We start from the raw sequence: 27,882 nt of genomic DNA on the forward strand, positions 1-27,882 counted from the left end.
ATAATGGTGCATGGTTGGATGTTTGTGGATGCGCATAACTATAAGGTTAGTGGAAACATGATGTTTGGTGGTGCAAGCCTCGAACCTTGGTGGTGTTAAGGTGGATGATTGGATGATTGGTGAAGTTCCGGAGGTCCGTGACTAGTTTTGATGAGCACCTTGTTAGTACCTGAAGAGGGTTCTGGCACTTGACTTGTGAGAGTGTGGTCCAACAGACTGTTGCTTGGAGCGGCCCGCAGACCCACATATGTACTATACAACCCTGTTGGCCCGGTACTTCTTGCCGGGAACTGTCTAAGAAATCCACTGCTGTTCTTGCAATATTAATTTATATACCCAACCTGATGGTCGTGGTGCATAGCTGGAGACAGTCTAACTATCGTCTCCCCCCTCCCCCATCGTAGCGAGTAACAGGTCCATCTTAAAAACTTGCATGGGACTAAGTTTGTACCTTTCGTCGTAAACTTGCATGGGACTAAGTTTGTACCTTTCGTCGTAAACTTGCATGGGACTAAGTTTGTACCTTTCGTCGTAAACTTGCATGGGACTAAGTTTGTACCTTTCGTCGTAAACTTGCATGGGGACCTGGGCTGAGCACTGCCGTCACAAACTTAGAGTGGTGGGGGGGGGGGGACATGGTTGAGTTGTTTAGTCAAAACTTGAATTGAAATTGAAATTTAAATTTAAATTTAAATAAGTTTATTGAGGTAAAATACACACAAAGAGATGAGGTAGCTCAAGTTATTCTCACCCCGTTCAGTACATCGTGTTAATACATACATATACACACATCACAAACAATAAACATATTACCAAACATTCTGAGAGATAAACATATACATTTCCTCCTTTACACAAGTAAAAACTTGAATGGGGGCCCCTAGTTGGGGCCCTCTGGTTGGGTTTGTTGGTGTGTCATCAGGCGCTGTTCCTGTGTTTTACTCTACATTTATTTATTTATATATTTAAATACAAGAAGGTACATTGGGTTGATGAGAGAACATAGCATTGATATTTTTACATTCTTGTAAAGCCACTAACACCACTTAGAGCTTCGGGCAGGTCCTTAGTCTAACAGATAATTTTAAGTAGGTAATTTCTAGGGTAATTAGTAGGCAATGACATTGTCTCTCATCCTACAGCAGCTGTGGGTGCGTCCATAGTAATTGGCAGAGGTGACAGGTAAGAACAAGTATGTGAAGGAGGTTAGCCCCTTTAACATGAAGGTGTGCATGGCGACCCACGTGCAGACTGGTGGTCACGTGTGCTGCCCTTCCCGCCCTCCCCCTCTCCTTCCCGCCATCCCCCCCCTGCTTCCCGCCACCCGCCCATCACGCTGCCGCCTTTCCACAAATGTGCCACATCTCTCGCTCTTTTGTACCCTCTGCCTAAATGAAACATTCGACTGTTTGCAAAAGATGGGATTAATTTTTTCAGTTAAGCAGGCGATCCGTCTAAGATATATTGCCTCAATGGCTTGGTATATTATTGGCAGAGTTTGGCAGGGCTTGGGTGGCGCGGGCGACGTCTGGCACCTCGCTGGTGTTGGATGCCAAGTGGCGTTGCCGCCAGGCGCTTTATTCTGCATTATTATTTTCCTCTTTTATTATGTCAGCATCAACACGTGTAAATAAAGAAATAGGGGGAAAATGATATTTATTTGATCATCTTTCACCGTGTTGACCAGAAACACGGGATTGGTCGAGGCGAGAAATTGTATTAAGTATTTGAGTGGTGTTCTGAAAGTGTGGAGCTGCACGTGACCACTATACACACACAAACACGTACACAAGATACGTACACAGACGGCGCACACAGACACGGCTGAACCCACCTCAGTCGCATACAACTCTTGCCAGTGTGGAGTGTGGTTACTCTTAAGGTGTCCACCTGTGCTACACCACCTGAGGTGCCCACCTGTGGTCCACCTGTGCTACGTTGCCCCACTACCTAAGGTGTCCACCTGTGCTACGCTGCTCCACCACCTGTGCTACGCTGCACCACCACCTAAGGTGTCCACCTGTGGTCCACCTGTGCTACACTGCACCACCAACTAAGGTGTCTACCTGTGCTACGCTGCTCCACCACCTGTGGTCCACCTGTGCTACGCTGCCCCACTACCTAAGGTGTCCACCTGTGGTCCACCTGTGCTACGCTGCCCCACTACCTAAGGTGTCCACCTGTGGTCCACCTGTGCTACGCTGCCCCACTACCTAAGGTGTCCACCTGTGGTCCACCTGTGCTACGCTGCCCCACTACCTAAGGTGTCCACCTGTGGTCCACCTGTGCTACGCTGCCCCACTACCTAAGGTGTCCACCTGTGCTACACTGCTCCACCACCTGTGGTCCACCTGTGCTACACTGCCCCACCACCTGACAGTGTACGCACTCGAAGCTCCCACCTCTCATACGCCGTACAGTGTTCCGTGAAGTTGTATATATAAGCCTAAGTGGCCAAGGCCAAATATTTTAAGTTTATAGTTTAATGTATTTTTGGCCAATGGAACGGGTGTGGTATGTACAGGTTATGCGGTGGTAGAGCCCACAGGCTCAAGTGAGCGTCCTGTTCCTTATTGGAAAAGTGTAATAAAACTGACAGAAATGATCAAAACCTGAGTGACAGGAGACAGGTTCCTTAGTACTGTCTGCAAGTGTTTCTAAGACATGAGAGAGCGGAGTTATATTCTATTATCCGAGTTATTAAATTGGTCGAGGAGAACGGGATAAACTAAGGAGTGTTTGTTATGAGAAGCGACCAGACGGGAGTAGCAAGATAATGGTAGTGTTAAAGGCTGCGTGAGGTGTAGCGACAAGTGCTACACTTGCCTCATACCCCTCACTGCCTCACTTGGCACTACTCACACCAAGACCGGATAATGCACTTCTCACCATGGAAGTTGTGAGGTGTGCTCACGCCAGGTGAGGAGTACCAGTGGCCAAAGTGCCGCGTGGACGCTGGCCCTCGCCTTCAACAGCAATCACCGTGAACTCTAAATAAAATTCGAAGTTAATTTTTTCCTCTGTGAGGTGGTGAGTTGCAAAGCCGTGGAGAGCTTCACGAGCGTGTGACTGCTTGTCGGATATTGTGTTTTAAGTGTTCTAGGCGTCGACAAGTGTGGGAAGTGAGTTACGACTCCTCGACACACACCCCGGCCATCAGGGGCAAGAGGGCGTGACTGGTGATGGCAGCGGTGGTGAAGGAGGAACCTGAGGCCCCTTTTAGCCTTTCTCTCTTATTGGGTGAGCGAAATCCCCGGTGTAAAATTATGACCGCTTCGGCACTAGTGGGAGGCGCCCCTCCTCCCGCACATCACCACCACAACCTCCTCCCACAGACACACGCCGCCCTGCAGCAGCAAGACTGCAATGTCCAGCACAATACTCAGCACTCTGCACAGACACATCAGCCACTGATGAACGGAAGAGGAGGAGGAGGACATTTTGAGAGAGTTCCCCCTCACTCGCCCTCCAACCTTATCCCCACCGAGGCATCGAAGAGACATCCTTCACCCAACAAGCCTCCAGCCAACGTAAGTATGAGGGGGCGGCGCGTCTCTTCCTCGTGTGTCAAGGCCACGTCACTCACTAATCCAGGCCTTCTTCGTCTGTCAAGGTCACAGTCAACCATATACTTTACCTGTGGTGTCCTCTCTACCTCCTTGAGGTTACCTTGAGGTGCGTCCGGGGCTTAGCGTCCCCGCGGCCCGGTCGTCGACCAGGCCTCCTGCTTGCTGGACTGATCAACCAGGAGGGCCTCGCGTGTCAATGCCACACCACTCCTATACTACAAATAGAATTCCTTCGGAGTCACGTTAGGTTAGTTCAATTATTTTCCACCCAATACCCATCCTAGGAGTGTTAGGGAAAAGGATTAGAGGTGCACAATGGGTTTAGGATATGAACCCCAATGTTAGTTTAGCTAAGAAATTTACAACTTTGATGATCTAGTACAGGGTTTTAACATGTACATCAATAGTCTGTCAACCCAATATCATGACTCTAAATGGCTGTAATACAATGAGTGGGCGTAATTAGTTTATCATGTAACGCATCTCCATTCACTGGGCGATGGTGGGAGTGTTAAACCCACCGGGCATGGACTATATTCAAGTTCTTGGGAGGTTATCTTGAGATGATTTCGGGGCTTTTTAGTGTCCCCGCTGCCCGGTCCTCGACCAGGCCTCCACCCACAGGAAGCAGCCCGTGACAGCTGACTAGCACCCAGGTACCTATTTAACTGCTATAGGTAACAGGGACATAGGGTGAAAGAAACTCTGCCCATTGTTTCTCGCCGGCGCCCGGGATTAAACCCGGGACCACAGGATCATAAGCCCAGTGTGCTGTCCGCTCGGCCGACCGGCTCCTACATCGTCAGGTAATTCAACTACGGGGCCTGGAGGCTGAGTGGACAGCGCTCGGGATTTGTAGTCTTAAGGTTCCGGGTTCGATACCCGGCGGAGGCGGAAATAAATTGGCAGGGTTTCTTTTACCCTGATGTACCTGTTCACCTAGCCGTAAATAGGTACCTAGGAGTTCAACAGCTGCTACGGGCGGCTTCCTGGGAATGTGTAACAAAAAAGGAGGCCTGGTCGAGGACCGAGCCGCGGGGACGCGAAGCCCCGAATTAAATCATCTCAAGATAACCAGAGTATATATATATATATATATATATATATATATATATATATATATATATATATATATATATATATATATATATATATATATATATATATATATATATATATATATATATATATATATATCTGTATTGTTAAATTAATATATGCATTAAATCATGCAAGTATATATCTTATCAAAACTGTAACTTGCTGAGCCAAATTAATTTTGTGGTTCAGTTCCATTATGTGCCTCTAACTTTTTCCACTACTGCCCACAGGATGGGTATGGGTCCACGTACCATCAGTACTACCGCCCGTAGGATGGGTATGGGGTCCACTATCGCCCACAGGATGGGTATGGGGTCCATTATTGCCCACAGGATGGGTATGGGGTCCACTATCGCCCAGAGGATGGGTATGAGGTCCACTATCACCCACAGGATGGGTATGGGGTCCACTATCGCCCAGAGGATGGGTATGAGGTCCACTATCGCCCACAGGATAATTATGGGGTCCACTGTCGCCCACAGGAAGGGTATGAGGTCCACTATCGCCCACAGGATGGGTATGGGTCCACGTACCATCAGTACTACCGCCCGTAGGATGGGTATGGGGTCCACTATCGCCCACAGGATGGGTATGGGGTCCACTATCGCCCACAGGATGGGTATGAGGTCAACTATCGCCCACAGGATGGGTATGAGGTCAACTATCGCCCACAGGATGGGTATGAGGTCAACTATCGCCCACAGGATGGGTATGAGGTCAACTATCGCCCACAGGATGGGTATGAGGTACAGAATAAATTAACAAAATATAAAAACTAGGGCAAAGTCAGTAGCGTTTAGCAGCCCATTCTCAGGATTCAGTAATTAGATCATGACATCAACCGCCCTCTCAGACCACCTGGACAGTTAACTAGATATTTGTGATGGTCTGATAACATATTGCTGTTCCAATACTAGTCTGCTGGTAAACAGGCAAATGAGCCATTATCCTAAACAGAGAATATTCTCAAGTAATAACTGCAGTGTATTATAAATCAAGGGTTAAAATTATAAAGTGTCTATGGTAAACTCGTTTTCTTTTATATGCCCTAAGGCATAGGTTTTCTTTAATGTCATATTCTAAGGAAAACTGAAATATTTTTTTGAATTTTAAATTATACATGTTTGAGAATCATACACTGTTTTAACCTAACTAAACCTGGCCTAGCCTAGCGTAGCCATGGATAGGGAATATATAAAAACAGGTTTTGTTATTATTAACATATAATAACAGTATATAATAACAGTTTTAATATTGGTTTTGTAGTGATTACGACGAGGGTACATACCCCCCTGAGGACAGGTTGTTTTAATATGAGGAAACTAGTTGAATTTCTGGTGAGTGGAACTGTGTACACAGCAGTGACTGGTGCATGTGTACAGTGACACAAGCCGTGTCACTGGTCATGAATGACGTGAGTCACTGTGGTCATGAATGACGTGACATTTACTGTGGTTATGAATGATGTGACATTCACTGAGGTCATATCTGATTTGACTGTCAATGAGCCCATGCATCGGGTGACAGTGACATGTCATTCACGGGTTGACATAGTGATTGATCATGCAAGTGATCGAAACGGGACTAGCGGAAGAAGAGAGGACAGTGGGAGCCGTGGAGGGCGGTGGGTGGTGTGTGAAGCTGTACCACTGGTGGAGGAGGGCGGTGGGTGGTGTGTGGAGCTGTACCACTGGTGGAGGAGGGCGGTGGGTGGTGTGTGGAGCTGTACCACTGGTGGAGGAGGGCGGTGGGTGGTGTGTGAAGCTGTACCACTGGTGGAGGAGGGTGGGGGTGGTGTGTGAAGCTGTACCACTGGTGGAGGAGGGCGGTGGGTGGTGTGTGGAGCTGTACCACTGGTGGAGGAGGGTGGGGGTGGTGTGTGGAGCTGTACCACTGGTGGAGGAGGGCGGTGGGTGGTGTGTGGAGCTGTACCACTGGTGGAGGAGGGCGGTGGGTGGTGTGTGAAGCTGTACCACTGGTGGAGGAGGGCGGTGGGTGGTGTGTGGAGCTGTACCACTGGTGGAGGAGGGTGGGGGTGGTGTGTGGAGCTGTACCACTGGTGGAGGAGGGCGGTGGGTGGTGTGTGAAGCTGTACCACTGGTGGAGGAGGGCGGTGGGTGGTGTGTGAAGCTGTACCACTGGTGGAGGAGGGCGGTGGGTAGTGTGTGAAGCTGTACCACTGGTGGAGGAGGGCGGTGGGTGGTGTGTGGAGCTGTACCACTGGTGGAGGAGGGCGGTGGGTGAAGCTGTACCAACTGGTGGACACACAACCTTGGGCAGGTCACGAGCCCAGCAGCTGGTGGACAGGCACGCATCATGGGGGTCGCTGGGTCCGACTCCCACCCCTGGTGCCTCTCCTTGTCTCGTCCCTTGCCCCAACACCGTCCCCTTGCCCCAACTCTCTCCCCTTGCCCAGACCTTCGAGTCCTCCCCCCCACCCGAACCACACACGTGACTAACCTTTCCACCACCGCCCTCTGTAAAGTAAAAGCGACGTAAATACATATGTACATGCGCATATATGTATGTGTATATATGTAAGCTAGTTAGAATGGAGTTTCACCTTTGTAAACGTATATTAATCACATTGTCTGGTTGAGTACTCAATAACCAACTGTATTATGTGTAAGAGAACATATATCTCGAGACGTAAATGCTCACTACACTACAAGTGTAGCGAGTTATCGAAAGACTTTTAGATTTTGTGCAACAGTCGGTTTAGGATGATTCTTTCAAGCATCTTGCAAGTGTATGACACGAGACTGATAAGTCTGTAATTACCAGGGTCATTAGGCTTCGGTATGGGAACAATTATTGCGTGTTTCCATTGTGTGGGCAGCACTCCACTTAGGAATGACTTGTTAAACAGGCGGAGTAGTGGATTCCCAGACACTTCACACAGTGCATTGAGTATGTCGTAGGTGACGCCATCTTCACCAGGTGCTGTACTTTTACCCCTTTTCATAGCGCTCCTTACTTCCTGGGCTGTGATTGGTTCCCCATATTATGGCTGTGGTGTGTATGATCCACCCACTGTATGGCTGTGGTGTGTATGATCCACCCACTGTATGGCTGTGGTGTGTATGATCCACCCACTGTATGGCTGTGGTGTGTATGATCCACCCACTGTATGGCTGTGGTGTGTATGATCCACCCACTGTATGGCTGTGGTGTGTATGATCCACCCACTGTATGGCTGTGGTGTGTATGATCCACCCACTGTATGGCTGTGGTGTGTATGATCCACCCACTGTATGGCTGTGGTGTGTATGATCCACCCACTGTATGGCTGTGGTGTGTATGATCCACCCACTGTATGGCTGTGGTGTGTATGATCCACCCACTGTATGGCTGTGGTGTGTATGATCCGTCCACTGTATGGCTGTGGTGTGTATGATCCACCCACTGTATGGCTGTGGTGTGTATGATCCACCCACTGTATGGCTGTGGTGTGTATGATCCGTCCACTGTATGGCTGTGGTGTGTATGATCCACCCACTGTATGGCTGTGGTGTGTATGATCCACCCACTGTATGGCTGTGGTGTGTATGATCCACCCACTGTATGGCTGTGGTGTGTATGATCCACCCACTGTATGGCTGTGGTGTGTATGATCCACCCACTGTATGGCTGTGGTGTGTATGATCCACCCACTGTATGGCTGTGGTGTGTATGATCCACCCACTGTATGGCTGTGGTGTGTATGATCCACCCACTGTATGGCTGTGGTGTGTATGATCCACCCACTGTATGGCTGTGGTGTGTATGATCCACCCACTGTATGGCTTGTGGTGTGTATGATCCACCCACTGTATGGCTGTGGTGTGTATGATCCACCCACTGTATGGCTGTGGTGTGTATGATCCACCCACTGTATGGCTGTGGTGTGTATGATCCACCCACTGTATGGCTGTGGTGTGTATGATCCACCCACTGTATGGCTGTGGTGTGTATGATCCACCCACTGTATGGCTGTGGTGTGTATGATCCACCCACTGTATGGCTGTGGTGTGTATGATCCACCCACTGTATGGCTGTGGTGTGTATGATCCACCCACTGTATGGCTGTGGTGTGTATGATCCACCCACTGTATGGCTGTGGTGTGTATGATCCACCCACTGTATGGCTGTGGTGTGTATGATCCACCCACTGTATGGCTGTGGTGTGTATGATCCACCCACTGTATGGCTGTGGTGTGTATGATCCACCCACTGTATGGCTGTGGTGTGTATGATCCACCCACTGTATGGCTGTGGTGTGTATGATCCACCCACTGTATGGCTGTGGTGTGTATGATCCACCCACTGTATGGCTGTGGTGTGTATGATCCACCCACTGTATGGCTGTGGTGTGTATGATCCACCCACTGTATGGCTGTGGTGTGTATGATCCACCCACTGTATGGCTGTGGTGTGTATGATCCACCCACTGTATGGCTGTGGTGTGTATGATCCACCCACTGTATGGCTGTGGTGTGTATGATCCACCCACTGTATGGCTGTGGTGTGTATGATCCACCCACTGTATGGCTGTGGTGTGTATGATCCACCCACTGTATGGCTGTGGTGTGTATGATCCACCCACTGTATGGCTGTGGTGTGTATGATCCACCCACTGTATGGCTGTGGTGTGTATGATCCACCCACTGTATGGCTGTGGTGTGTATGATCCACCCACTGTATGGCTGTGGTGTGTATGATCCACCCACTGTATGGCTGTGGTGTGTATGATCCACCCACTGTATGGCTGTGGTGTGTATGATCCACCCACTGTATGGCTGTGGTGTGTATGATCCACCCACTGTATGGCTGTGGTGTGTATGATCCACCCACTGTATGGCTGTGGTGTGTATGATCCACCCACTGTATGGCTGTGGTGTGTATGATCCACCCACTGTATGGCTGTGGTGTGTATGATCCACCCACTGTATGGCTGTGGTGTGTATGATCCACCCACTGTATGGCTGTGGTGTATATGATCCACCCACTGTATGGCTGTGGTGTGTATGATCCACCCACTGTATGGCTGTGGTGTGTATGATCCACCCACTGTATGGCTGTGGTGTGTATGATCCACCCACTGTATGGCTGTGGTGTGTATGATCCACCCACTGTATGGCTGTGGTGTGTATGATCCACCCACTGTATGGCTGTGGTGTGTATGATCCACCCACTGTATGGCTGTGGTGTGTATGATCCACCCACTGTATGGCTGTGGTGTGTATGATCCACCCACTGTATGGCTGTGGTGTGTATGATCCGTCCACTGTATGGCTGTGGTGTGTATGATCCACCCACTGTATGGCTGTGGTGTGTATGATCCACCCACTGTATGGCTGTGGTGTGTATGATCCACCCACTGTATGGCTGTGGTGTGTATGATCCACCCACTGTATGGCTGTGGTGTGTATGATCCACCCACTGTATGGCTGTGGTGTGTATGATCCACCCACTGTATGGCTGTGGTGTGTATGATCCACCCACTGTATGGCTGTGGTGTGTATGATCCGTCCACTGTATGGCTGTGGTGTGTATGATCCACCCACTGTATGGCTGTGGTGTGTATGATCCACCCACTGTATGGCTGTGGTGTGTATGATCCACCCACTGTATGGCTGTGGTGTGTATGATCCACCCACTGTATGGCTGTGGTGTGTATGATCCACCCACTGTATGGCTGTGGTGTGTATGATCCACCCACTGTATGGCTGTGGTGTGTATGATCCACCCACTGTATGGCTGTGGTGTGTATGATCCACCCACTGTATGGCTGTGGTGTGTATGATCCACCCACTGTATGGCTGTGGTGTGTATGATCCGTCCACTGTATGGCTGTGGTGTGTATGATCCACCCACTGTATGGCTGTGGTGTGTATGATCCACCCACTGTATGGCTGTGGTGTGTATGATCCACCCACTGTATGGCTGTGGTGTGTATGATCCACCCACTGTATGGCTGTGGTGTGTATGATCCGTCCACTGTATGGCTGTGGTGTGTATGATCCACCCACTGTATGGCTGTGGTGTGTATGATCCGTCCACTGTATGGCTGTGGTGTGTATGATCCGTCCACTGTATGGCTGTGGTGTGTATGATCCACCCACTGTATGGCTGTGGTGTGTATGATCCACCCACTGTATGGCTGTGGTGTGTATGATCCACCCACTGTATGGCTGTGGTGTGTATGATCCACCCACTGTATGGCTGTGGTGTGTATGATCCACCCACTGTATGGCTGTGGTGTGTATGATCCACCCACTGTATGGCTGTGGTGTGTATGATCCGTCCACTGTATGGCTGTGGTGTGTATGATCCACCCACTGTATGGCTGTGGTGTGTATGATCCGTCCACTGTATGGCTGTGGTGTGTATGATCCACCCACTGTATGGCTGTGGTGTGTATGATCCACCCACTGTATGGCTGTGGTGTGTATGATCCACCCACTGTATGGCTGTGGTGTGTATGATCCGTCCACTGTATGGCTGTGGTGTGTATGATCCACCCACTGTATGGCTGTGGTGTGTATGATCCACCCACTGTATGGCTGTGGTGTGTATGATCCACCCACTGTATGGCTGTGGTGTGTATGATAGTAAAATAAAAAAATAAACGTACGTAGTGTACCACAGATATAAATTTCCTAATTAAAATCCTTTGGGTTGAGCCTGTGAAGCCATTATGTGACCCTGAAATCTGCAACCTTTCTGACACAGTAGTCTCACCTTCCTGTAACTCATCAACTTTAGTTACAAGGGGCTAGATTCACGAAAAAACTTACGCAAGCACTTAAGAACGTGTACATCTTTCCTCAGTCTTTGACGGCTTTGGTTACATTTATTAAACAGTTTACAAGCATGAAAACTTCCCAATCAACTGTTGTTATTGTTATAAAACAGCCTCCTGGTGCTTCGGAGCTCATTAACTGTTTAATAATTGTAAACAAAGCCGCCAAAGATTGAGAAAAGATGTACAGGTTCGTAAGTGTTTGCGTAAGTGCTTTCGTGAATCTGGCCCAAGGCCGTCAATAAACATTACGAAGCTCTCCAAGCTTTAGCTTGATATTAAGGGTTTTAGTTGTGGCTGTAGCTTTCTTGATAATGTGAAGGAATGCATTACAAAATTGTTGTGGCTTTTCTTCTTTTTATTATAAAATTATTAATATTGTTCCGGTCAAGAAATAGCTAGCGAGAGTTAGCGCTAATCTCCATTCTACAACACGGAGGTAAAAGTGACGTAGATAATTGCGCCCAAGAATTTTCGTAATATAGCTGAGGAATGCCATTAGATGCCACTGAATAAATAGTGAAGTCTCACGACGGACTCAAACCTTAGAGGTTATATACTGGGATTTATATTTCGTCTTCAGATTTATCTTGGCCATTTTTAGGTCCCATTTAGATCATGCAGTTCAGTTTTAGTGACTGTACCGTAGAGTGGAGATTGTTGTTGTTGTTGTTGTTATAGATTCAGCTACTTTGAACATAAAAGTTCCAAGTAGCACGGGTTATGGTGAGCCCGTAGTGGACTTAGAATGGAGATTGATTGGCTTGAACGCGTACAGAAAAGGATGACAGAGGTTACCTTGCCTTGAGGTTACCTTGAGGTGCTTCCGGGGCTTAGCGTCCCCGCGGCCCGGTCTTCGACCAGGCCTCCTGGTTGCTGGAATGCTGGACCGAGTTACTCTCAGGGACTATGAAATTTTAAACGGGCTTAATTTACATTCTCAAGAAAGATGAAGAGTAAGGGGGTCGCACGTGTGGTCGCACGTGAGATAAGCTGCATATTGCTTAGCACTCAACTCAGCAGCCAATGTCAACAGCAGCGTCAGCGAGCAGCTTGCAGATGTCAGCGAGGCATCTAAGTGCGGAGCGTCTCCAGCGCTGCGCACCTTCACTCTCTCACTACCTAGTGCCTGACCGCTACAATGTTTATAATTTTATAATAAAAGAAAAAGCCACAACAGTTTTGTACTGCATTCCTTCCCACTATCAAGAAAGCTACAACCACAACCCTTAACGCAAGTGGTTGGGCAAGAAAAAGGGGGACATGATCACGATATAGAAAATAATCAGGGAAATAGACAGGACAGAATATTTAGTATAGGATACAAATATTTTTGTATAGCATATAAAGATGGGGGGGACAGATGGAAGCTAAGTACCGAATGAACCACAGAAACATTATAAATAACTGATGTAGTGCCAAGATGATGAGCTAATTGAAGGCACAAAGAAGTTAAGTGTTGGAGGTAAACTCCACAACTCAACTTTAACTGTAGATATGACAGCTCAATAGGCTCTGGAACTTATACATCAGTCGATTAAGGTCTTGAGGCGGGACCCAAGAGCCGTAACTCATATCCCACTAGTACAAGTATGCTCAAGGGGTCCTCTTGCTGTTGTGTGTTCAGCAGCAAGTGTGTGTGCGTATGTTAGCAGGAGCGCCGAGGTGTGGGTGTCCACGCCTCTAGAGCCGGGTCGATCACATGCCTCTTTTCCGGGTTGTGTGGTGCGACCTCCCCCTCCCTCCCTCCAGACACAACAGCCTGGCCAACCACACCCCTTCACCCTCCCCCGCACTATCCCAACCCCCCATCCCCTCACAATACAGCCACACACGTCTTCGCCACTACCACCACCTCCTACCTTCACAATCACACATCCCCTCGCTCACAACCACACCACCACCTTTCCCCCACACAACCATACCCCGTCCTCGCAAACTCTTCCCCAAAACCACCCCACCTCTCCATCCCCTCACAACCACACCCCCCCTCTCACCACAACTATGCACAGACCCCCCTCCCCATAACAACCACACACACCCCTCTCACCACAACCACACAACGAAGTGATCTGTGTCGTCTAGTGATTAGTTACGTCGTAGTTCTAGAAACAACAGTCTCGAAATATTTCTACATTAATCAAAGGAAAGAGCGCACAAGTTACATTGACACGGATTGGAATTAAACAGGTCAATTCTAGCTACGACATATATTATTAGACCACGCATAAATCTCCCCGACTCCCGCCTCTCAATAGTTCCGGTACCTTACCATGGTGGTCGAGCTGCTCCTGCCTTGGAGGCGTATCGTCCCCTCACCTGTGTCAGGGGAAAATGACAAGCATAATTAATATTTAATAACTGGGGGTCTCGTGTGAGCAGTACCCCAGCTGAGCAAGTTATCACGAACTTATAGACGAACATAGCATATACCCCTAGTGTCTCACACGAATGACATTAATGCCTTAGACATGAGGCCTAAGGGTCGTACAGCTGCGCCTGGTGTCCGGTGGGCGTCCCTTGCTCACGGCGGGAAGCAGGAAGACTACCCAGGAAGTTTTTACAGTCTTTCAAGAATGTAAGTCATCCATAATACCGCCCAGTAGGCAGATGACCGCCTCCATGGGTCACCTGTCACTCCAATCAGTGGCAGATAGCTTTGGTGAGAGGAAGGGTGACCAGCTCTAGGTCGCCACCTGTAGCATACACCTCCCTCCCCCCCTCACAACCACACTCTAGTCTAAACTACACACCTTGCACAACCACGCCCTTCCCCGTACACTCCCCCCCCCCCCCGGACAACAATTCCTCCCTCCACCCCCACCCTGCAAAAAATGGCAGTTAACCATTATAAGGCAAAAGAGGGGTGAGGTTCAAAAAGATAAAGGAAGGGAGCCGGTCGGCCGAGCGGGCAGCACACTGTACTTGTGATCCCGTGGTCCCGGGTTCGATCCCGGGCGCCGGCGAGAAACAATAGGCAAAAGTTTCTTTCACCCTATGCCCCTGTTACCTAGCAGTAAAATAGGTACCTAGGTGTTAGTCAGCTGTCACGGGCTGCTTCCTGGGGGTGGAGGCCTGGTCGAGGAACGGGCCGCGGGGACGCTAAAGCCCCGAAATCATCTCAAGATAACCCCAAGAAGACATGAATACCGAGGTTTTAACGCTGCAATGACTAAAGATAGTTCCTTTTCCTCACACTTCTCTAGGCATCAGTATTTACTCCATCCTCTCCTTTAATTTCCGCCTTCTCCGTTTCCATCTCCACTTCGCCTTTTATTTTCTGATTCATTACTTCCTGAAATGGTGCTGTTATTTCTTGTCTTCCATCCTCAGCGTCTGACGCTGCAGATTTAAAGCAGGCTTGCCCGTCATTAGGGTAAACAGTTTCAGCTATTTCCTTATCACCAGTACGCTGTATCGCCCCGCTGGTGATTACAAGGTCTAAGTCACCGCTCACTGCTGAAGAGCGGCTGGTCATGGCCGCGAGGCACCGGAGGCACGCCCTCCCGCCACGAAGCTTAGCAAAGATCTCACTTTCGCAGATCCGATCTTCGAACTTCTCCGATCTTCTTGCAAGCATGATTGGACGTAGCTATCTGTCCCTCTGTGCTCTCCTATCTCTTTGTGTTTCAAATTTGGTTCTCTGTTTTATTTCTCCTTTCATTTATTTACTTATTGCATTTACCTTACCTACCTGTTCTTGGTTCGGGGGATCAATGTCCCCGCGGATCAGTCTCTGACTAGGCCTCCTGGTTGGTGGTTTGGTCATCCAGGCAGTTGGACGCAGCTGCTCCTAGCCTGACGTATGAATTACAGCCTGGTTGATCAGGAATCCTCCTTTCAAGATGTTTATCAAGTTTTCTCTTGAACACCGTGAGAGGTCAATCAGTTATACTCTTTATGTGCAGACGAAGAGTGTTGAAAAGTCTCGGGATCCTTAAAAAGTATCATCGTTGGTATACCATGTCTTGTTTGAAAGATTCTTTTTATCTAACTTGTTTTGGAGTTATGACAGCTACATTATTGTGTTCTTTAAATTATAAAAGTAAGGTTTCACTACCAAATTTTGTAATTGATTTTCTTTGAATAGTATGGTTTGACTGTGTTTTACGTGTGGTTTCCGTTTTGATGTTTTCGTTTTTTTTTCATACCTTAGTATCTGGAACTTATCTTCATTAAACATCACGTTATTTTCTGTGGCCCATTTAAGATCCTGATTAACATCAGACTATAGGTTTGCAGGGTCCTCTATATAAGCTACTCATGAAAATTCTAGTGTCATCTGCATCTATACAGTACTATAATTTGTATCCATTTCTGTATCTGATATGGGGATGAAAAAATGTACGGGAGCAAGCACAGTAGCTTGGGGGAACTGAGCTTTTTACGGTGGATGATCCGGATTTTACTTTTTTTGACTACTACACTGCATGAGCTCTGTACAGTAGGAAATTAAAGATCAGTCTTCCTACTTTGCCAGTAATTCTGTTTATGCACATTTTGTGTACACAGAATGTGACACCATGGTCACATTTGTCGAAAGTTTTTGTGAAATCTATGTATATTACATCAGCGTTTTGCTTGTCTTCTGTGGTTGCTACATAGCCTTCCCGGTTTGGAGCCTTCCGTTGATAATTACTTACTTGTCTTCCGTAGCATCTAAGACCATATCACAGTAGTCTACAAATTGTGAGAGGCAGGAGCGCCCTGTTCTGAGCCTTCTCCAGGGTTATGTTGACGCTGATAACATGTGTTTTGTTATCTTCTTAACACTCCTTCAAAGATTTTTATGATGTGTGATGTTACAGCTATTGATTTTTCCATTGATTATATTATGATATACTGTGCAGCTAATCTTTGGCATCTGCTTTACTATCTTCTTTGCAGAGTGGCACCATCTTCGTCTTAAGTATGTCGGGATAACACCAGTATATATATAGGCTCCGTCTCCAAATTTAAGATGTTTAGAGCCTGTGATAGTTTTTCTCAAACTTGATTAATATAGAATTCCAGGAATCCAGGCATGATGCAGAGTGCATGGGCATGCACCGACTATGACTACAAAGTAGAGTTAGGGTGACATCTGATATATGGTTCAGTGTTAATACCACATTCTTGAAGAATTGGCTTGGATCATTGATCTTCAATGTATTCAGAGGTTCACTGACAACAGATTCATCCTTCCTTACTCTGCTTTGTGTAATTTTTTTTTTGCTCGAAGTAAAATAACAACGTACTGGAGTGAACGATATGGAAGAAAATGCAAGATTGAACCAGTGAAGAGCAGAGGTGCCATAGGCACAATCAGAGAACACTATATCAACATCAGAGGTCCGCGGTTCAACGTCCTCCCAGCGACTATAAGAAATATTGCCGGAACAACCGTGGACACCTTCAAGAGAAAACTGGACTGTTTTCTAAGAGAAGTTCCGGACCAACCGGGCTGTGGTGTGTATGTGGGCCTGCGGGCCGCTCCAAGCAACAGCCTGGTGGACCAAACTCTCACAAGTCGAGCCTGGCCTCGGGCCGGGCTTGGGGAGTAGAAGAACTCCCAGAACCCCATCAAGCAGGAGAGTTAGTTGCCTTTGGTGGATATTCATGCATTCCTTCATTCACCGAGACTTCACCGCACCTGTTAATCGAGTGGTAAAAACATATGGAAGAGCTTTGCCAGGAGATACAGCAGTGCGGTATAGTAACTATTTAAACTTAGATTAAACAAAAACTTCTATTCACATGATCTCTCTATTATCTCTCCATAAACTTTCCATACAACAACAAAAAAACATGTTTTTACCCTTCCCAAGTCTTCTGCTTCTTACCTTCCAACTCTACTCCCTGCTCTTCATTGGGAACTCAGTTCACAGGTTCTTCAAACCCGTGAGTGTGGTGATGATGGCTCCCAGGTGCGACTGCTGGCCTCTGCCACCCCAACTTTAAGTCCCCTTGCACGGCCTCACAGCCCTGTTGTCCACCCTCTCCCCACAGCCCTCTGTCCACCCCTTCCCCATCCCACTGTCCACCACCCCTCCCCAGACAATGCTGTCCACCCCCTTCCCACAGTCTGCTGTCCACCCCCTCCCCACAGCCCACTGTCCACCCCCCTCTCCACAGTCCACTGTCCACCCCTTCTCCACAAAATGCTGTCCACCCCCTCCCCACTAAAGGCTGTCCACCCCCTCCCAACAGCCCACTGTCTACCCCCCTCCCCACAGCCCGCTGTCCACCCCCTCTCCACAGAACGCAGCCCTCCTTGGTGAGGGGGTAAATAATGACTAAGGGCTAACAAACTATTGGGGAGAGGAAGGGGGGTATAGTGATTAGAATGAGATTTACTCACTGAAGCATTTATTTTTTTAACCATTAGTGACATTTGAAGTTTGCAGTATCTGGCCTTGAAGATGATGTGCATTCCACTTGTTGGTACAAAGATTTCCATACATTTGTTCAGTTATTTTGTATCTTGCTCGCTGTAATACACCTCAGGTGGTATTCGTAGTGGTGGTGCTTCTATACTTCTCAGGTTCGGATGCTGGTATTGCACTGTTCTGGTGCTGTTGTACTGCTGTATTTTTACTGTATTTAAACATACAGGCTCTATTGGCGGTAGGGAGTTCCATATACAGTAGTTTAAAAGGCATTTGTCGTTTGTTCTGTTGATTCTGGTAACTGTATTGTATTTCTGTTCTTACCGTTGTAATAATGCTGTGTCTTATTATTGCATTGCTGCTGCAGGCTTCTATTATGATTTTTTACATTGATTATAATATGATATACTGCTGCTTTGTGTTGTTTTTGTATCAATAGTGGTGGCATACTGCTGCTGTTGCACATTATAGAAGGTTTAGTCTTTACTAAAGCATTATACTTTATTTGCAATTTGCTAAAGTCGATATTTTTATTCGCAGGACCCACTGTCACATCGCATCATTGAGAAGCGTCGGCGAGATAGGATGAACAATTGCCTAGCTGACCTTAGTCGTCTCATTCCCACCTACTACCTCAAGAAAGGCCGGGGACGTATAGAGAAGACCGAAATAATTGAAATGGCCATAAAGTACATGAAACATTTACAAGCTCACGCATGCAATCAGATAGGTGAGCTTTATGATTATGGTAGTTTGTTAGTCCTCTGGGGCAATATTACAAAAATTAACATAACTGCTCATAGCCTATCATTTTAAATACCATCCACATCTGATTCTTTAAGTTTGTACTGAGAAGCTTCTATTACGCCAATTAATGTCACGTAAGCAGTTTGGATGACACAAAGATTTATGGTAAAGTGGGAATGATAATGATATTGAAGCCTTACAAAGAGATCTACATGAACTCCACAAATGGTCAGAAGACTGGCAAATGCTTTATAATATCGACAAATGCAAGACCTTGCATGTGGGGCATAATAACCCATGCCACGACTACCAAATCAGTGCTATTGCATTAAAGCATAATGGTGAAGAAATGGACCTGGGAGTCAAAATCCACCACTCACTAAAAGTTACACAACAGGTAGAAGCAGCCATCAGAAAAGCTAACCAAACCTTTGGAATAATCAAGCGTACCTTTGACTTGAAGAAAAAAGGTAGAGATTCAACTACAAATATCTGGTGCACCCCATTTGGATTACCAGCCACCTGGACTGGACAGTAGAGCGACAGTCTCGCTTCATGCAGGTCAGCGTTTAATCCCCAACCGTCCAAGTGGTTGGGCACCATTCCTCTCCCCCCGTTCCATCCCAACTCCTTATCCTGACCCTTTCCCAGTGCTATATAGTCGTAATGGCAAGGTATTTTCCCCCTGATAAATTCCTTCTCTTCCCATTTGGATTACTGAATCCAAGCATGGAGACCAGATCTTCAGAAGGACATAGCTGCTCTGGAGAAATTGCAGCCCGGGCATCAAGTCAGTCCAGAGCTAAGTTATCTCTGCTATCAGGAATGGTTGAGGGTCACAAGCTTAACAACAATGTAAACCAGGCATAACAAGGTGAATCTCATTGAAACTTTTAAAATATTAAACAAGTTTGAGGATTTTGATCCTGACAATTTCTTCAAAATGTCAGATGTAACACAAACAATTAGCAACAGTTTCAAGTGCAACAAACCTCAATGTAGGACTGAGAACAGGAGATGCTGTTTCACCCACAGAGTTATAAACCCATGGAACTGCTTACCCGCCAAAGCCGCAAACACCAAAACTGTTAAATTTTAAAGTCCACCTGAAAAGGATCAAGGCAAATGGGGGGGACCTTCGACAAGCAGCTGGCTTCCTGTCCTCGTCAAGGTCACTAGTGTTAGTGGCCCCTCAGGTAAATCAATAAGTAGGAACTTTTCAAAACTTGTGGGCATTCTGTCAAATCATTCAAAATGCCTCAAAACATGTATGTAGGTTCATTTGATGGGCAAAGTGTTGGCAACAGACCTTAAATCTGCTGATTTTGGAAATACTGTACAACCTTACACGTCAACTTTCACTTCCAGCATTCCATATCTTTACATTACTTGCGAAGAAGAAATCATATAAGGATAATATATATTTGCATTTGTATATAGTATATGAAAGTTATCATAACTTTAAGAGTAATACTGTAATACCATAATGTATGTGAAAAATGTCAGTGTTGAATGTACAGTAATGAAACCTTTCAGATTGTCTGTGCTTCCCCTTTGGTTCTGGTCATTCTTTTCTGGCTGTCTTCTTGGTGGCCCTCATTTTTTATTATAGGGTTAGTGAGCTTCTTGCAACAGGAGCTCTGCTCTTATTTTGCACTCTTTCCAGTGGGGGTGGTGACTCTGTCCCTGCCTTCAGCAGCTTTGCTATGCCCACAGCTTTGTTGCCATCAGGTATTGGGTATCAGGTTACCTTTGGCAGCTCATCGATTGATCGAGCAGTTGTGCAGCAAACCTAAACTTTGCCAGTGTGTTTTTTTCCTGCTGAGCTTTGTTTATCTTTGGGTGTTGTACTGGTTTCTCTGGTTCCACCTGTTCTGCCACTACCAGGACTGGCAGATTTCGGCCCCGTCTGACCTCTACCAGCTCTTGGTTCACTGGCTCTCTCTTTGGGCTTTTCAGGGTTCATTTCCATGGTACCATGCTCCCCAATCACTTGATGTGTTCATGGAAGCCTTGACTCTGGGTTGGGGGGCTTCCTGACCAGCAGTTGCTAAGCCACCCAGGTTCGGTGGTTGGGTCCATTCCATCGGGTCACAGACTGATCACTCAATTCAGTTACGGTATAGGCAGGGCAAGAAATGCTGTTATTGTTCATTAGACTGATGGAAGCACATTTGAAAAGAATATAAGAGTGAGAAACTGAACATCCACCTTGCAAGTTGAACTGGTAGCACTTACAATTATTGAAAATGCTAAAATTGACTGTCTATTTCAGTCTCTCTTTCCTCACTAATAGCATTAAACAGCTTACAATCAAATACATGTAATAGCATTCTTGTTTCTGAAGACAGACATGATATACAGTATATGCATTCTTAATAAGGGGTCAAAGTCAAAATGCTGTAGATTCAAAATCTCTGTAGCAACTACTTAGAAACCAAGCCTCACAAATGGGCAAAGGAACTTGAAATGGCTTCATGCTGCTGTGGAGCCTCATCATTACAAAAATAAAGAAAACTAAAAGATCACAAGTTTCTTGGCAGAGGGTAATGTCCAACCAATAGGCGGCATTTGAAGGGAGAATAAATGACCGACGACATATGTCAGTGCTCACGGATATCCCTCAAACTTGCTCATAGCGAGTGAAGGGTTGACTGGTCGATCCATTATGAGTTGCAATGCAGACTTGCAGGGAAGTTGCCAGGCCCTGAAGGGGACTACTCAAGCAGGATACCCAGACACAAGGACACACTCTGGAAGAACTGACACCAACTGCAGTCTGCAAGGATAAGCATGGCTATGAAGGGCATTAATGGAGGGCCATATAAAAATGAGTGCATACATTAGTGTGTCCTAGATCAAAACAAACAGAATGCTCCCAACCATAGGGTTCCGTACAGGAGTCAATGACTTTTACGCTACCCAGTGCAAAGCTCTTTACCCCATTGGCCTGATCTTTCAGGGGCAAACTCTCCCAAACACACCAGAAAAGTCACTCTGTCAGCATATGCAGCTCATAGCACAGATTATACTAAATCCATGCAAAAAGAAGACTTGTAAACTCATGCTTGTGAGCAAGTACTAAACATTAGGAACGATACACACGCAAAAGACCCACACAAAACAAAGTCCAAAATGATGGCCATCACTTATCTTAAAAAAGAAACGAGACTTGATTAGACAGGGCAATTATGGAATGCCAGCTGAAGCCAGCATCAGCAATAGGACTGGCAGGTAGCTAGTGGGAGGCCAGGATGCCATCAGTTGGCAGCCTTGTGTACTAAGGGGTTTCAAACCTGGTTTCAAATGAGCAATTTCACCTTGTATGAATCATTTGCAGAGTGTGTTGTCTGTTTTGGTGTTACATCTTTGTGAACAATGCAACTCTCTGTATTGAATTGCCTACTTTCTGGATGCTGTCTCGGTGTGAGTGAATGTAATAATCCCCAGCCTCTGTGATTCTGTACTAGGGACAAGGATCTGGCTCTAGTTTCAGTAGGCCAACTGGACTCCTATGTCTGATGTGACGCAATAATGTTGAGATACTTCAGCGAGGTAGCTTTAGGGAGCCGCTAGAGGTTCCCCCCCCCCAGCAAGATAAATTTACAAATAAATTGTGTATTTTTTTTTAATATTTGAGTCTGTCGTTATTATTTACATGCACATAAAATACATTATATTGCATCATTTGCTATAAAGATAAATCCAAAAAATTTGGTGATAAATAGCCAAAATCTCTATTTCATGAAATGGTCCTAATTTTAGAGGTGCCATTGTACTTAAAATTAACAGATGTACTATACATTATTTTGCTTTTACTATACATTATTGTTAATGTTTGTTTTGTACTTATGTTACGTAACTACAATGTTACAGATTATTAGACTGGCAAAAATAATATTGGTAATATTTGTAACAGAAAATTGTGAGGTGACGGCAAAACAAGAACGGACAGGAAATCAGCTTGAACAGTTCCATCTTGGGTATCAGGAATGTATGTCAGAAACAATGCAGTTCCTGGTAGAGTCTGAAGGTTTCTTCACCGGGGACTCGCTCTGCGTGAGACTCATGAATCACCTCACTAAACACTGCGAGAAGATCCTCACCAGTGAGTAGCGGGTGTTATTTTGTTATTCAACTAAAATTATCTACTCATCCATGTTACTGATGTCATGTGCATAACTACTGTGATTGTTGCGCTTAATGATAAAATTGGAGCAAATAGTGTCATTTGAAATTGTGGAGTAGTACTTGTATACAGTAGTCTATAATCATATGATGTTTTGCTCTCCAAGGCACATAACAAGGAAATACAGTACTGTATACATACTAGTATATTACACTGTTGTATTATTGTATAATTGTTTTCAACACTTTTGATTTATCTCCATCATATAAAGTTACTCTAATTATTAACTTCTAATTATTTTATGAAGTTCTCTAAGTAAATTGAAATGGTTTTTACAGGTGAAGGGTATGTTACAAGACAGAGTGGGGCCAGTTCGTCTACCTCTAGTGGGTACCATGCAAACAGCTCATCTACAGGATCTTCCAGTGATGGCAATGGTAATGGCCCGAGCCATGCTTCCGAGAGTAAGGACACTCTTGCCTCAGGTAATTCATGAGCCTCAAGCAATTTAAGTGGAATTTTAGCACAGGCTGGGCTTTGTTAATGTGCATTGTGCACTTTGCAATATCATGTATTTTATGCAAGAGGAATCCTCACCATGGGTACTAAATCCATTTGAATATAACATTGTAAGATTACTAAACAAAGTTCAGTAATCTTGATGACCAAACCACACATCAAAAGATGGAGAAACGACGATATTTCGGTCCATCCTCGACCATTATCAAGTCGCATGTCAAGACATATGACTTGATAATGGTCCAGGACGGATCGAAATGCTGTTTCTTCATCTTTTGACGAGTGGTTTGGTCATCATACTGTTTCTTCAGCTACGTTATTGTGACTCATTGTCTTCAGTAATCTTACCATTAAAACCAATGATATATATAGTACTGTATTCCAATACTGCATACTTTAACCATTAAAGTGTGGTTATTATCATATGTTGATTTTTAACTCTATTACAATTTAGTTTTTATTCCAGTGATGCTAATATTGATATCATAGCTCTATGGTTGTAATGGAGTTTGCTTGACCCATGAAAAAACCCTGCTGTCATTTCATTATTATTATTTACTATGAAGTGAATGTGGTTATTGTTGTAAATGTTACTATGTCAATGCGGTAATCGTCATGGTATAAAATTCTGTTTTAATTACAAGATATGTACTGTATACCGATTATGTTCATATAGTTTTCTGTATCGTTGTAATGAAATACAATTTATTATGTTGGGGGACAGGCAGCCAAAGTACAGTACAGTACAGTATATTCATACACAATAGGTTTTTATCGAGGCCCCCTCCCCCAGGTTGAATTACTGACCTCGCCCAGGATTCAAACCCCCAACAAGCTGACTAACTCATGAGTACCCACCTACTGCTAGGTGAATAGGCCATTAGGGGAGAGGAAATGCACCCAACCATTTCTGTCCCGCCTGGTATTTGAACCCGGAATTCTTTATTGTGAACCGAGAACGAACCCGACTGTACTACCGGGACCCTCATTGTACTACCAGGACCCCTCATACTGGACCCTCATATTTATATCCGCTCAAACTCATTTGTATATACCCGTTCATATATAACTATTCATATGTTAAGGTGGCCCATGTGAGAGCCACCTCACTTCTGAGCAGAAGAGAAGGATTTAATGTTCCCCCTACTTCCTCACTGTAATGTAGGGACCCTTGTGAAGTGTGTTTAACTCTTGAATTTAGAATTTCCGTCAGTATTTACAAGACATTCGGTGATTGAAAATATATAGAAACAACAGTGTTAAATGTTGAAAACCAGTACAAATGAACACTTTGGGGATACGAGTTTGTCACAGACTTTAAGGTGAGGCAATAATGTTTTTGCTCCCAAATCATGGTGATGGAGAACACAGTGGTTCCTGATGATATCTAGTACTCTTGCTTTTGTCAAAGCAGTGAAGCTAGGCCCACACCCTATTATGGTTGGGGGTACCATCATGTAGACCTATTATTTAGCACCGGCGGTACTCACACAAGGGGACACAGGTGGAAACTGAGTACCAAAATGAGACACAGAGACATTAGAAAGAACTTCAGTGTCAGAGTAGTTAATAAATGGAATGGAAGTGATGTGATGGAGGCTGACTCCATACACAGTTTCAAATGTAGATGTGATATTGCTCAGGAATCTGTACACCAGTAGATTGACGGTTGAGAGGCGAGACCAAAGAGCCAGAGCTCAATCCTCGCAAGCACAACTAGGTGAGTACCCTCACCCACTTGATCTGATGCTTCTCTAAGAAAAAAAGTCATCTAAGACCAAATATATCAGCTGCCTTCATTGTTGTTTGCAAAGCCTTGCTAAAGAGGACATCTTATTTAATTTTACCATCTATAAATGTACTGGATATACACAGTCATTTGGCTCATGTTAGAAACATCAATTGATTGATCCAACTGTAGGCTGATGTGGGTGGGACTACCTTTATTCGTCTGGCAAATGTGGTCTAAGATGTGGTTGACCATATCTGCAATTCTACCTGCAATGACATCATTTGACAGAGACTTCCTTGATCTTCTTAGCTGCCTTTGTTACTAGAACTAGCTAGTTCCACCATACAAATGGTACAAGGCTTGACTCAGTTTTTCCAGAGCTGAATGTGAAGCATGAAGAAGGGGCTGCTGTGGTGGTTTCAATCCAATTTGGGGTCTTGTACTTTTCTGATCATATCTAGCTACATGGCCTTCAAGGCTTTGAGAGTCTGTTCTTGATCTGCTGGATGCTGTGCCCGGTGTTCTCAAAATTTAAAAGGCTTCAAATTCAAGCTGAAAATAATGATGTCATTCATTGCACCTGGTAAGACCTCACCCATAATCCAAGAGTGCAGTGAAGCTATATGTGACATACTCATCACTCCATTTGCATGCCTTTGGCATGTTTACAATTAGCATAGTCCCACAAACCTGTGAAAAAATGAAGTGTGTTAGCAACAGAAAGAAATCCCCATAAAAAATTAGACAATTGACCAAAATTTAATTGATTTGATCTTAGGACTTTGCTAACCTTCCATAAAAACAACAATCTAACATTGACAAAATTAGTAGTATACTGTTGATTTTTTGGGGGAGTCTGGGAGAAAGCATTCCCCATTTTTAGCATTGGCTTATGGAAAATATGGATCCAAGTTACAAATGGCCAACTTACATGCACTTTTTCAGAATGCAGCCCATTCTTGAGTTTGGGAACTCAGTGTATTTTCAAATATTTATTTTCAAATTGCCTGTGTACTGGAAAGTGCACTTGAACTTCATATAAATTATTGTTTTTGTTGTTAATTTCTAGTATGTGTGACTAAAGTGAATGTTTTTCACAGAAGAAATGGCTTATCGGTCTGAAGAGCGTCCTGGTGCTGATGAGCGAGAAGAGAAATCTGCAGGGACATCCTCAGAAACCAACTCGGGAATGGGAAGTCAGCTTCGAGAGATCTTGCAGCAACATTCAGGACCTGGCAGCAGCAGTGACCGCAGATGTGGAGGCTATTCTTCTGGACTGAGCTCAAATAATTCCTCAAGTGGGGATGATAATAATAACATTAGTCGACTGTACAAGTTCAAATCCAATATGAAGCACAGATTCAGTGCTGATCTTGAACAATCGCATCAAGTGAGGAAGAAACGAAGGGACTCTGAATCATCTTGTGGAAATTATACGGACTGTGAAAAGGACCGAGGCACTCCCACAGGACCTGTTAGTCTTTTACGATTAACCTCATGCCAAGATGGATTTTCTCATGACACAAGTAAATTACTAGATGAACGCAGCAGCCCAATGCTAGAAAAAAATCAAAGATCTTCAACACTCACTCCAAAGTGTGAAAATCAAGGAGACAGAGGTTCACCTCATCAACAAAGTGTAGATGTCTCTTCTGGGAACTCTGTTCCAATTTTTGCCCTAAATCAAAGTGGGAGATTTTATGTACCTTTAACCATTGACAGTGCGCTTATTGCTCCTGTCATGGAAGGATTGTCAAATATATCCCCAGTTTTACATCCAATATCCATCAGTGTTAACTTCTGTGGTTCTTGCCCAACAATAACATCAAATATAGTGAGCCCCAATCAGAGTAGCTGTACAGGAGCTTTGATATCAAACTCCTATCAGTCATTAGGAAACAGGCTTTGTCATGCTACCCATAACTCAACAATGAATAACTTTGAGAGCAGTATTTATAATGGACGCCCTTACACTCGTGTTGTTAGCAATCGAAAACGCTGTGCACCTTCAAAGCAAATTTCTCGTTTTCAGGAACAGCATACAGGTTTATCCAATACAAATGATAGTGTGGAGAAAAGAGAACCTGAAGACCTTGAAATGTGTGTGTTGCATGAAGTGAAAGAGCATCACCATTGCCACTCTGATCATGAGCAACGAGACATATCCTGTGACCCTCCTTCCTGGATAAAGCATATGCCTGAGAAAAAAGATACAAAAGATCAAGAAAAATGTCAAGAAGTTAAAGATATGAAAAATGCACATAACCTAAGAGATATTCATGAATTGTGGGATATTCGTGATCCTGCACAGACAGTGCGGGAATTTATTGACACAAATAGTAATTACTCAAATAATAGTGCATATTCACGGACGCACCCTCACTGGGCACCAGCATACCATAGTCAATTAAAAAATTAGTAGTTAAACAGAAGAGGAAAATTTTATACTGTGCTGTTGAGTGAAATATAAATTGTAACAATGTCCAGTCAGTGTTTGTGTAATACAGTAAGTTCATTATTTTCAGGTGTTTTAATGGCATTTAAGATTAATAAATGTAAGTTCTAGAAATTTATGTATGAACATTACTAAAGCTATATAGGATTTAGTAGTGAGAGACATTTTCTGATGAGAAATATTGAATCTTAGTAATGTTGTTTTGACAAAAACTATAAGTAAAGAATTTATAATATAATGTGGAAGCAACATACTTAACAATGCATTGAAAAATTATGTAAGTAGTGCCATTGTTGATATTGACCTATGAAATGGTGATTTTGCTCAATAAGAATTATTGTGAATTACTACTTGTATCCTTGAAATCATAACAATCATATTTAGAGCGTACCTGAGTAGGGCTTACCTAGTTCTATACATTGTAAAATATGGTGTATATATGTGTGTATACATATATAAGAATTATTGTATATTATAT

The 27,882-nt window shown here is 44.9% G+C and overlaps 1 protein-coding gene across 1 annotated transcript; it reads left to right on the top strand.

The window, feature by feature from the left end:
* The first annotated feature begins 1,853 nt into the window (after positions 1–1,853).
* LOC123754992 (transcription factor cwo) lies at positions 1,854–27,843 on the top strand. Its single transcript, XM_045737359.2, has 5 exons — positions 1,854–3,530; positions 18,363–18,552; positions 22,489–22,677; positions 23,037–23,183; positions 26,050–27,843. Exons 1-5 carry the CDS (start codon positions 3,183–3,185, stop codon positions 27,366–27,368), a joined length of 2,193 nt encoding a protein of 730 aa, XP_045593315.2. The 5' UTR covers positions 1,854–3,182; the 3' UTR covers positions 27,369–27,843.
* The last annotated feature ends 39 nt before the right edge of the window (positions 27,844–27,882 follow it).

The sequence above is a fragment of the Procambarus clarkii genome, chromosome 28 (assembly GCF_040958095.1).
Source record: "Procambarus clarkii isolate CNS0578487 chromosome 28, FALCON_Pclarkii_2.0, whole genome shotgun sequence".
Classification (NCBI taxonomy): Eukaryota; Metazoa; Arthropoda; class Malacostraca; order Decapoda; family Cambaridae; genus Procambarus; species Procambarus clarkii.